The sequence below is a fragment of the Thamnophis elegans genome, chromosome Z, assembly GCF_009769535.1.
Source record: "Thamnophis elegans isolate rThaEle1 chromosome Z, rThaEle1.pri, whole genome shotgun sequence".
NCBI classification, from domain to species: Eukaryota; Metazoa; Chordata; class Lepidosauria; order Squamata; family Colubridae; genus Thamnophis; species Thamnophis elegans.
This window is the reverse complement of record NC_045558.1, coordinates 39,200,581-39,212,866: the sequence shown is the minus strand read 5'-3', so window position 1 is coordinate 39,212,866 and position 12,286 is coordinate 39,200,581. Positions and strand designations below refer to the sequence as shown.

At 41.1% G+C, this 12,286-nt stretch overlaps 2 protein-coding genes across 2 annotated transcripts; both read left to right on the top strand.

Moving 5' to 3' along the window:
* The first annotated feature begins 5,999 nt into the window (after positions 1-5,999).
* LOC116521135 lies at positions 6,000-7,020 on the top strand. Its single transcript, XM_032235830.1, has 3 exons — positions 6,000-6,279; positions 6,370-6,456; positions 6,578-7,020. Exons 1-3 carry the CDS (start codon positions 6,009-6,011, stop codon positions 7,018-7,020), a joined length of 801 nt encoding a protein of 266 aa, XP_032091721.1. The 5' UTR covers positions 6,000-6,008.
* A 2,255-nt stretch (positions 7,021-9,275) lies between these two features.
* Positions 9,276-11,120, top strand: LOC116521134 (uncharacterized protein F54H12.2-like). Its single transcript, XM_032235829.1, has 2 exons — positions 9,276-10,582; positions 10,769-11,120. The coding sequence occupies exons 1-2, from the start codon at positions 9,276-9,278 to the stop codon at positions 11,118-11,120; spliced, it is 1,659 nt and encodes a 552-aa protein (XP_032091720.1).
* The last annotated feature ends 1,166 nt before the right edge of the window (positions 11,121-12,286 follow it).

The following is a 12,286-nucleotide window of genomic DNA, read 5'->3' as shown; positions in this document are numbered from 1 at the left end:
TTCTGCCCAGTCTAGAGCAATTACATATCCCGGGTTAAGAGGCCATCCTAATTCTTCGTGGCCTGAGAAGGGAATGAGGGGGCCTCCTGTCCAGGTGACTACACCTTCCGTCGCTCTGAACCTCAATGGGGAATAATGTCTTGAAAGAACCGGAGGAGGTTGCTTGAGTTCCGGCCGGGAAAGCTCATGTCCGGAGGCAACTTTACGCGAGAAATACGGAGGCAGTTTTGGGTGAAAGTATCCGAAGGCGACCTCCATTGAACAGGGGGTTCGATACTAACACCCCTGCCGGCGTTTTCTAGTGTTTTGTGTGGTCACCAGTCTTGAAATAATTATCTCTCCACTCGGCTTCGCTTTTTGGTCCTCTGTCCGTGAGCTTCGTGTCTTGGAGACTTGGCTCGCCTTTGGTGCGCGTGGATGCGAGGGAGCCTTAGGAATCAAAAGGCGCCTTTACGCCTTACAGTCGGGCGGACGGGGTGGACAGAAAGGGGGTGACTGCGCGAAGGTTTCCAAAGTCGACTTCGGTGCTCGCGCGGATCTGGCAGCCTGATAGGTGCTGAAGCGCTAGACAACACAGCCAAGCGCGCCGACTTCGAGAGTGGAGAAACAGCGCCGCCTGCCGACTGAATCGAAGCTGTTACGGGCGCTGGCCGAAAGACGGAGGCGCCGCGAGGCCCGCAACCGTGAACGAGCTTTTTAAGTTGGGCAAAACTTTCTGTCAGTTTTGTTAGATGCAGGGTCGATGCAGAAAATGTTGGGTTTTTTGTTGTTGTTTTTTAAATTAAAAAAATACATTAAGGAAATTAAAAGTGGAAAATATTGAGGCAGAGGGATTAAAATGTTAACGCATATATATAGCACTGTATTTTTCTTGCCCATTATTCTTGCCCTCCCTTCCCCGCTGATCTCACGGTTGACGCTTTATTTTTCTCTTTTGTCGCGCCCACCTCGGTTTCTGTCAGCCCAACTGCCACTAAGCGGATCAGAGGAAGCAGGCTACGTTTCCTCGGATCTGTTTCTCTGCTCCTTGGCTCCAACCTGCTTAGCTGCGAACTTTTAGCGGGACCCAGCCTTTCTTCCAGCTACATCAGATCTCACCGGAACAGAGCGGAGAAGAAATATTTTTTTCAGAATCGATCGTTAAAGCAAAGGAACCAACAGAACTAAAGGAAACGCCGGGCGAAATGAGATCTCCTTCCGTGTTTTAAAAGGTTAACCCTCAGAATTAAAGCAATTGAAATGGAGGGATTTAGTCTCCTCCGTACCGAGGCACCTGCTTTAATTTCTTTACAAAGGAAATCTAATATAAACAAGCAAATGTTTCTGTAGGATGTACAAGGACTTAAAGCGCTTAAGTGCTCCTACAAAAAAATCATGGCTTGCTAGATGTTAGGGATAGGGAGCTTCATGATATATATTAGAAATTATGCTATTCTTTGGCAATGGTGATGATAATAGAAGTAACCCTTCCTGGTGGCAGTAGAAAAACTAGGTCTAGTTAGAATGGCTAAAGTTGGTGTAGAGATGAATCTAACCTATATAACAGACATAAGATAATCCATACCTTTGCCATTTTCAAGAGATGCCTGCTGTTCCAACCTGACTCAACCTCAGTAACAGAAGTTCCAAAAACAACAACAACAACCAATTCTGCTTATGTATTCTGTGACATGGAACATCATCTACACACAAGTGAAATTAATTTGCTTTGGTTCAATTTTTGTTAGTCCTTTTGCCCATACATTCACACGCTGTCTACTCTTCTCAGCAGCAGTATTGGACAAGATAATCAACTGGATCTCTGGAAACCTGCTTCAAGTTCAACTTTAGCTCTGGAAGTTCACTGGCTGACTCTCTAGGCATGCAATTAAATTTCTTGTCATAGCTAGGATTGGCACTGGATTAGTGCCAGAGTAAAAACAAATAGAAAAAGATGGTCTCTCTCTACTGTCTCCAGGACACCAACTGTGCTTTCCAAGAAGACTCTTACCAACAACTAGTTTGTGATACCCTCCCTGAAATAATATTACTCCTATTTCTAGAGAGGTAAAGACACATTTTTTAGTGCAACTCTCACGCTAGAACCACTCCAATGGATTACAATTCCCTTTATCCACAACCTACGATCTCAGTAAATGTCATATTCCCTCACTCCCCCATAATGAGAAGGGTAATTTGACCCTGTCACACTGGATCAAATATATAGGAATATATAAAGTGTCCTTGAACATTTTACATACAAAGCATATTGTAGAATACACTGAGCCAAACAAAATTGAACCAAAACAAATTAATTTCGCTTGTGTAGATGATATGCCATGTAATAGAATACATAGCCAGAATTGTTTTTTGGAACCTCTGTTACTGAGATTTGAGTCAGGTTGGATCAGCATACATCTCTTAAAAATGGCAAAGGTATGATTATCTTGCGTGTACCCTACAGGTTAGATTCATCTCTATACCAACTCTTTCTCACCCAAGACTTGCCATTCAATCGCATCAGAAATCTTGGCCTCAAAACAGTGCAGATTAATGTCAGCAACCTGTCTGATTTAATTTCCATCCGTAACATGAGAAGAATGTCTAGATATCGGATTCACTTCAACTGATTGTCTGGTGTTTCAATGGCACTAAGAAAATATGCTTAAACCTGCCAGGATGCAAAGTAGATTTCTGCCAAATGAAAGTTTGGCTGCTTTTAAATGCATGCCTAAAGTTTTGTGGATAGCCATTTCTGCAAATTATATGTTACAATATAGTCAGCAGGTTTCCCGATTCCTTCAGTACTTTTTGAAACTTCAAATATAATTGCCTACACAGAAATGAAAGTTTTGGTACTTCAATGATTTGGGAATGAAAAAATTAGAAATCTAATCATCTAGAAATGTTATTCACAGTATCAATTCAGTATGAACAAAAAGGGGAGATACTCCTGTTTGTAATGTTTTCATGAAGATTTTTTAAATTACCCCTTTTTTTACAGGTGTCTTATATTACACAGTATTGCTTTAAAAAACAAGTTGTGTACTTCCAGTTGCCCCTTTAATACAACATCTGGCAGAAATGTCTGTATCAATCTTCAAAAATATTGAGTTCAAACTTCTATTTTTTTAAAAAATGCCAAGGCACGCTGAAAAATGAGGAACCCGCTTACTCGACTTTTAAAATATATCTGTATTTCTAACAGCATTGCAGACTTTTGTTTTTTTGTTAAACTAAACTTCCTTTGAACTGTCAATGTTCACAAGTGAGGTTTTGGATATTGAATATTAGAATGTAAAAAGAATCTGCTAATGAATACTTAAGTACAAAATCTCAGAGGTATTTTTATGATTAGGATGACACTTACAATTTTTGTACAAAACAGGTTTGATCTAAAAATGCCCAGGCTATTGGATTAATATGGGCGGTATCATATTGTACACAAAAATTCTAGTGTGTGAATAGATATTGGCACATCTGCTTTTGTGATTAGACAATGCCCTGCTTGTATAATGAAGATCTCTAATATGATCCTTAAGAACTTCTGTTGCTATATAGGTTTCTTTTATGGTACTTGCCAGATTCTCTGGTCCCTTAATTTTCTTTAAAATATTTTTGATGAAAAACGTTAGAAAAAGAAACAGGGGAGTCTGGGATACTGCACAGAGAGGCATGAAACGGCAATACCATTGTTTCCAATAATTTTTGAACAGAAAAATGGTGAGTGTCTGCAGTTCAAGGTTTGGGTCTGAAACATGCCCAGATGTCTAGAAAGTGAAAGGAAATTGGAATTTTGCAGAGAAATCTGATATACTTAAAGAGACATTGTTGACAAAAAAAAGAAGGTGGGCGATAAAGCAGGTATTTTGAATATTGTAAAAATGTAATGTGATTGCTCTTCACTTGTGTAATTTCACTTGCATCTTTTGATGTGCATGGGGGAACTTTGAATAAATAGATTTCTGACCACCAACCTTGCATTCTGCAAAATGGGTTTTTTGTTCTTCCTGGAAGAAACTGTATCATCACTCAGCATCTCTTACATGACTTGCAAGCAGGTTCTTGACCAATCACTTTATCTTTTGTTTTGTTAGATTTCTGCCTGGAATATTTTGTGACTGGCTATGCCACTGTGGCTGTCATTTTGTGAGAACAGCAATGACACACCCTTAACATTCAAAATATACTCAAGAATTCAGAAGGATACAGCAGAATACTTACATAGTTTTATGAGCACAACACTTCCTGGTCTGAGCAGACAGTCAGCAAAAATGCATAGATCAGAAGCTGCTCTTGCAACAGTGTTTTTTTAAACATGCACTTGGTTTTCTAGGACTTTCAGAAAATCTCACCTGCTAAAATTTGGATGCCCATTAGGCGGCAGGGAAGAAAAATATAAACATAAATTTTGCAATCTAGATTTTTTGCAACACAGATTTTGATATCTATATATTTGGGGCATTAGTTGAAACTTCGGAAATCAGCAAATGGATTGCCTTTGTTTCTGAAGCAAGGTTCCTTCAATCAAATTTGCTCCAATGTTTATCATAGTTCATTTTTGTAAATTGCCAAATTTACAATCTCTGGTGAGATCTAGATAATTATCATGTAAAACAGGGATGTTTTAGCTAAAATCTTTTAATATCAATGTGTGAGTGGATAGAGGGGGAAAGAGCTGCTGAAGTTGCCAATCTTGGCACTACTGTAAAACAGATCAGTCTGAAACTAAGGTTGTCTCTGGACTGCTTTTGGTGACCCTGCTCCTATATCCCAATCAGTTGTAACATGTTTAATAAAGTATATTTAAAAAAAATAAATGACCAAAGAGACCAAAGTGAAGAAAGTCAATCACTTATAACATAGATAGATGTATGCTCCTGTTTGCTTTCTTTCAGACTGCTGCAACCTGGCACAAAACTGGCACAGGTAAAGAGAAGGCCTTCTCAACAAGACCAGTTGGGTAACCTTGCATTATACTGCAAATCCAGCAATACAGTGACAGCCTCTGTACCTGCCCCAAGCATATGTTCAAAAATTACTGGAAGCCTCCTTTAAGATGAACTTAGCTACTGATGTTCTTAAACACACAAGTAGTATATGTTACATATCGTTTTTTAACGGTATAAGCCCCGCCCCCTTGTTATTGTTTATGTTTTTAGCCACGCCCCTTTGTGTGACGTATTTTGTTATGATTCCACCCCTTTTGTGACGTGTTTTTGTTTACAGTGTAACCCCTCCCCATTTATGACACCAATACCTAACCCTAACCCTAACCCTAACCCCCAGCCCCAACCACCCCTCCCTCCCCTACCCAAAATGCCGGAACTCCTTTTTAAATGAAGTACTTTAAGGTCATGGTGAGGCAACCCCCAGTGAACCCGAAAGCCTCATCCCCGGTAGCACGGTTTCAAAAGAGGTACCCGCCGGTTGTGACACCCGTGGTCTTTCACATGGGGACGTAGTAACGACAAACACAACAGACCCACAATCCCTTTCGGTATGAATAATTATGATGTCATAATTACTTGTCAGAGGAACTTCACATGGTGCGTTTTACACAGCCTGTTTAAAAGCAGTATACAAGCAAAGAGAGCCCCCGACATGAGGGATTTTTTTACAGAGATGTTAAAATAAAATAAAAACTATATTTGCGAAGAAAATTAACTTTCTTGTACATGAGTTAGCTATCTTACAAAGACAGAAGCTAAAGGAATGAGGAAGCAACTTCTGTGGCTCGTACACGTTTGCTTTCACAAGATTAAAAGTAAAAATAATTAACAGGAATGGGAGTCTGTCAACATAACAATAGTGGATTCCAAATAATGACATTTCTTTACACACAGCAGGGGTTGTATAAACAATATAGAGACATGGCCGGGCACATCATGGTTGGGAGATATGTCCAGACATATTCTGGATATTGGTACACATGCGCACAGAGACAGCCAAATCACGTGTCAGGGCCTTGACTAAGGAATTTTGAGGTTTTTCTAGTCACTTAAGGCGTAGGTTTCTGAGACCCCAACATGCAGACTGACAATGGAAATAATAAGAGGTTTGCAGATCCTTCTACACCGTGGGGCGAGGGAAGGCCTGTTCTGAAAGATTGCCATAAAATATGTTGCACTAAGTTCGGTGGTGAACGAGAGTTCTTCAGACCTATTTTGTATGGATGCCGGCTGTCCTGCTGTAACGTGAAAGACTATGAAGATGGCGGAGGCTGTGATGTATGTTGTCGCCAGGACCTGGTAACGGCCAAGAGAAGCGGCTTATCACAAGACATTGCTGCTGCAAGTTGTAAGTAAAGATATTTTATATATTCGAAGGGAGGTTTGGAGATAATCCAGCTATCGCTGTGATAAGTAATGAATTAATATATTTTTCCAGGTGTTATTCCAGGGTGTGACTATAACAAGAAGGACTCCTTAACACCAAACTTACCAACCGGTGAAGAAACTGCAGAGGGGAGCATAGGTAAATGAAACTAAATAGACTTTTTACTAAGTGTATTGATGATAATTGTATATGATAAATGGAGGGGATGTGGGGGAATGCGGTTAGTTTTAGTAATGGGGTATTCTTTATATTTAAACAGAAGCGGTTCCTGGATATAACTATGACATGATTTTTAGAAGCACCTCCAGTGAGGAAGACGCTACAGACGACTTCCCGTATTATCGAAGACCTACGAAGTATATCACTAGAAACATCTCCAGTGAGGAAGAAGCCACAGATGACTTCCCGTATTATCGAAACCCTACGAAGTATACCACCAGTACGTTTACTGAGGATATTAATGATGATGTTAAACCCGTGATTCTGAAGAGTCGTGATTACCCCATTTGGCTACCAAGGGTTGGTAAAAGGGACTTTTCAAACGATGACAACGAAGCTGTAGGATGTGCATGTGGGGGTGTTGATTGCATCTGTACGGCAACTACAGAGGTTGATGAGGACGATGATGACGTGGTTGTCTATTATGCTAGCTCTGATGACGGATATTATTCTGCTAACCAAGTTCGTGAGAGCATGTTGTAAATTACAAATAAAAGGTTTATGTTAAAGAGCAACATGTGTTATATTGTACGGGTTAACGGTGCAGGATGAAGTATAAGAAGGTACTGAAGGAATTGTATTATAGACCAGAAAGTACGGGCAGCTATGGGGGTGCAACATCGCTATTTAACGCGGGGCGGAAGAGCATTAAAAACTTAACGCTGAAACAGGTCAAAGAATGGCTGTCTGGGCAAGATGCCTACGTCCTTCATAAACCCACAAGAATTAATTTTCCTAGGAATGCAACAATAGTATCTTGCATAGACTGCCAGTGGCAAGCAGACCTTGTGGATTTAACAGGATTTGCCTTTGAAAACAATGGCATGAAATTTATCTTAACAGTGATCGATGTGCTATCCAAATATGCCTGGGCTGTCTGTTTATTTGATAAGACTGGACGGGGGGTTGCCGAGGCGTTTCAGAGCATCTTCCAAACAGGAAGGGCTCCTAGAAAGTTACAGACAGATGCTGGAAAAGAATTCTTAAACAGGCCTCTGAAGATGCTTTTGGAACGTTATGGCATACATCACTTTGTGACACATAGTGAAACTAAAGCAGCAGTTATAGAGAGATTTAATCGCACTCTGAAAAATAAAATATGGAGGTATTTTACAGCTAAAAATACTCACAGGTATGTGGATGTGTTACCAGCTCTCATGCAGGGCTACAATAGCTCTTACCATCGTAGTATCCAGATGGCCCCCAAGACGGTAAGCTGCTCTAATGAAAAAGACATTTGGCTACGTCTATATGGAAAAAGGTTAAAAGCAGTCAGAAAGTTTAAAGACTTTAAGGTGGGGGATCATGTTAGGATATCCAGACTAAAGGATAAGTTTGAAAAGGGTTATCACCAAACCTTTACAGAGGAAATATTTATTATCAAGGAAAAGCTACCAAGGGGGGAAAGAACTGTATATAAATTAATGGATTATGCAGAGGATGTCGTCCAGGGAACCTTTTACCCAGAAGAGATGCAAAAGATACCTAATGACCAAGAGCGTGTCTATAGAATTGAAAAAATAGTCCGAAAAAGAGGGAAGGGTAAACAAAGAGAATTTCTAGTTAAATGGAATGGTTGGCCAGAGAAGTTCAACAGTTGGGTTAAGGCTACTGAAGTACAACATCTTTGACATGTCGGGTTTCTATATTACACTACCCAGCAATGCATCAGCGGCTGCGTTTCCCAACAACAAAAATTCTAATTTTACTATTCAATTAGCGAGATCGTTGGATCTTTCAGGGCCGTGGGAAGTAGGTCTAGCAGAGATACAATATCCGCATAGCTGGCATACATTAACATCTCCTGGATATTTTGAAATTGCTAATGAGAGAAAGAAATGGCATTTTTCTTTGAGAAGCGGGTACTATAACAGCATCCGACAACTGTTAGAAAATATGAATAAACTTATATCAAATGCCAAGGATGGACCTAAGACAACCCTATATTATGATTCAGTGGGTCGGAAAATTAATCTTAAAGGAGATGAACCTCATACCATTCTGGTTAGCGGTGAACTTGGACAGCTGTTAGGTATGTTTCCTGGATTCAACACCTTATATGTTTACACAGACATTGTAGAGCTCCAGATAGTAGGTGACTTCTATGTGCCGTTACTACGCTGTGTACCTGTGCAGGGGCAAGACAATGATTTCATAACTGTGACCTATGACCGTCCACATTATGTGCCAGTCAGCAAACATCACATCGATACCGTTACTATAGAAATCAAAACCGACCAGGACAAAAACGTGCATTTTTATCACGGTAAGGTGATTGTCAAGCTTCATTTCAGGCCTCAGAAAAGTGAAGGATGGTCGTGATAAAGAAGTGCGGGAGCCCTCAAGCCTATGTAGACTACTACCGGGCACAGGCGGGAAATGGCCTACCGGGTTTTCGAGGAGCCCCTGTTATGTATGGTACCGGTATAGGGGGCCTGTTCCGGGGACTTTTTCGAAAAGCGATGCCTTTACTGAGGAGAGGCCTAGAAATCATTAAACCTCACATGAAAGCGGCTGCTAATAACATTGTCAGAGATGTGTCAGGACGGCTTGTATCACGTGTTGTAGGGGCGGGGCAGGAGGGGTCTGGTATGGCTGTAATCAGGAAGAAACGTTCTGTTGGACCACCTATGCCTCCTCCTAAAAAGAGGAAGGTTGCGAAAAAGCCACGCCATACAAAGAGGAAACGTTCACAAGGAAGGAAGCGCAGTGACAAACAGAACATCTTCTAATATAAAATGGCGTTTATCCACGAGGCTTCAGAGGAATGCGTCAAATCAGAGCTAGATCTTTTTCAACTGGCACCTACGCAAACAAGCATTGAAAACTGCACGTACATCGAGATCCCCCCTTTATCAGCGCTGACACCGAATGCACCCTTGGAATTTTTTATAACCGGACACGGCGAGCATTACACGGATTTAAACAATACTCTGCTGTATGTGAGCTGCAAAATTGTAAAGGCTGATGGCACGGATATCGACGATGGTGCAAGAGTCAGCCTTGTCAATTACCCCATAGCATCATTGTTCAATCAGGTGGATGTCACATTAGGGGATCGCGTGATTACACAGAGTCACCATTGCTACGCCTACAGAGCAATTATTGAACTTATTCTGAATTATGGTGGAGATGCCCTGAGCACCCAATTTTCAGCGGGTGGTTTTTACAAGGATGATGCAACACTCATGGAGAACACACTGTTGACCGCTGCTGGTAACTCCGGTTTCAGAGCGAGAGCTAGACATACAGCCGGAAGTCGTAAATGGGATCTGCTAGGACCATTGCATAGTGATCTATTTTTTCAAGACAGGCTATTGATTAACGGTGTGGATGTGAGCATTAAACTCTCAAGAAGTAAAAACGAGTTCTGCCTGATGAGAGATGGTAATGAAAATTACAAAGTACAGATCCTGGGCGCATCTCTCTTTGTAAAACGTGTAAAAGTATCCCCTGGTGTACGGTTGGGCCATGCGGAGGCGCTGCTTACCTCTAACGCCAAATACCCTATTGATCGTGTAGGCATGAAGGTTTACAGCATTCCTGCAGGCAGTCTTGTGTGTAATCAGGAAAACCTATTTCTAGGACAGTTACCTAAACAGTTAGTGATCGGCTTCGTGGACAACGCTGCATTTAGTGGTAATTATGAAAGAAACCCTTTCAATTTTCAGCACTATAATGTCAACTTTTGCGTCCTGTATTGTGACGGTGAACAAATTCCTGCAAAACCCCTTCAACCCGATTATGAACATAACCTTTTTGTGAGAGAATATATGCAATTGTTACAGACTTCCGGTAAATCCATGAAAGACCGTTCTGTGCTGATTAACCGTGAGGAGTTTAACAATGGTTATACATTATATTGTTTTGATTTGAACCCTGATCAAGGTTGCTCAGAGCACTATTCCCTGATCAAGAATGGCAACCTGAGGGCGGAAATTAGATTTGCTGTGCCCCTCCCCAATACCGTCAACATGATACTCTATGCAATCTTTGAAAATCTTATTGAAATAAGCCACACACGCAACGTCCTATATGATTACATGTAAGAAATGGACACTATACAGATACTACGGGTGTTGTCTGGAAATGCTCTCTTTCTAGGCGTATACCCCAGCGATTTGTTACCCAAGAGAAAAATCTCAAAGAGGCCTTTCGGGCTAATTGTGAACACGCATCCAAGAACTTTACCGGGGCAGCACTGGCTCGCATTCTACTTTCCGACTCACAGTTATGGCGAATTTTTTGACTCCTACGGAAGATCACCAGACAGCTCTGACTTCCCCGTTGACATCGTGAGGTTTTTAGAACTGCAAGCTAAGACATACACATACCATACTCTTCAACTGCAGAACCCCCTGGCAATAACCTGTGGACAGCATTGTTTGTTTTATCTAATTAAGCGCATGAGAGGATTACCTTATGAAGATATTTTGAAGCTATACTCTGAAAAAGATGACAAAAACGATCAAATGGTGAAGCAGTTTGTAGTAAATATGAAGACTGGAAGAACCAGCACGTGTAACCAATACCGTTGTCTGCAGACATGTATGGCACATTATAAAATAAACACAAAACATTAAACGTATTGCATGTTTTACAGTGTTTTATTTATTCACAAATGGAGCCAGTCACCAAAATTTAGAACATTTTTAGGAGCTGACACAGAGCCTACAGTAGGATCAGCCATAGCAGAGGGTGATTTTGTAGAACTTACAAGCTTAATGGGCCCTGTCTCTTTCAGCTTTTCAAGCTGCTCTTTAACAACATTAGAACCTAGCAAGCCCGTTGGAACATTCATCTCTGCCATAGCCGACAGAAACTCGTTCCAGCCCTTAGGGTAATATTTTGCAGTACGCGAGCGTTGTTGAGAAACCCCTTTGACCAGGTCTGCTATGTTAGTGCCAGGAACCTTAGTACCCCTATATAAAATGGTTCCATAATCATCCCATCCCAAAATGTCTTGATGCTGTTTCATTTTGTTCAACAAAAGAGAGGCATTTTTCTTGTAACGCGTGCTCACTCCCTCTAATATCTCCTGCGTTGTTGGATCCGTGGTGGAGAGTGGTGGTGCAGGGGCCGGCACAGCAGTGTCTTGTTTAAATGTTTCTGGAGCTTGAATAAATTTCAGAATGTCTTTCTCAGAGTCATTTTGTCTGGTCAGCCTTAGAAATCTCTGCAACACGTTGTTGTACAGTTTTATCTTGTCGTCTTCACTTATATCTGTTTTCTGAAGAATGGTCCTCATATCATCATCCAATCGGCTAACGGTAGTAGTGCCTATTGTAGGTGCCCGTCCATGTAACTGCTCCATCTGATGCTTTGGCACCAAATACATTTTTTCTGCATATTCCATGTTTACTGGCCTAATAGACTAGTCAGCAATGGTATAGCAGCACCCAATAACGGAGCTATAAAACCACCTGACTGAAGAATAACCTGTTTCTTCTTTTTCAGCGAGATCTTTTTATCACTCAGCTTTTTAATACAGTCTTTCTTTCTCTTTAAATTTTGATATTGTGAAGGCTTCAGAGGCAGGTTACCTTTTAAAGTGTTCAGAGCTATTTCAGCAATGGCCCCCACCAGGTCATTATTAGCATTGCATAAGATGGCCTTTCTCTGCTTTGGGCCTGCCTTTACTAAGATTTTTAGAACCCCCCAATTTCTGCGCACCCTCTCAGACATCCTGGATGAATTGGGGGCTCTCCAATTACAGCAGTTACTTTTTACCCTTCTTTTTGATAGTATA

Bases quoted from the DNA above. Each gene is read 5' to 3' on its own strand.
- LOC116521135 (XM_032235830.1), top strand. From the start codon at position 6,009: ATGCAGACTGACAATGGAAATAATAAGAGGTTTGCAGATCCTTCTACA. The intron at 6,280-6,369 runs GTAAGTAAAGAT...ATATTTTTCCAG, and splicing joins AGACATTGCTGCTGCAAGTT to GTGTTATTCCAGGGTGTGAC. The intron at 6,457-6,577 runs GTAAATGAAACT...ATATTTAAACAG, and splicing joins AACTGCAGAGGGGAGCATAG to AAGCGGTTCCTGGATATAAC.
- LOC116521134 (XM_032235829.1), top strand. From the start codon at position 9,276: ATGGCGTTTATCCACGAGGCTTCAGAGGAATGCGTCAAATCAGAGCTA. The intron at 10,583-10,768 runs GTAAGAAATGGA...TCCGACTCACAG, and splicing joins AACGTCCTATATGATTACAT to TTATGGCGAATTTTTTGACT.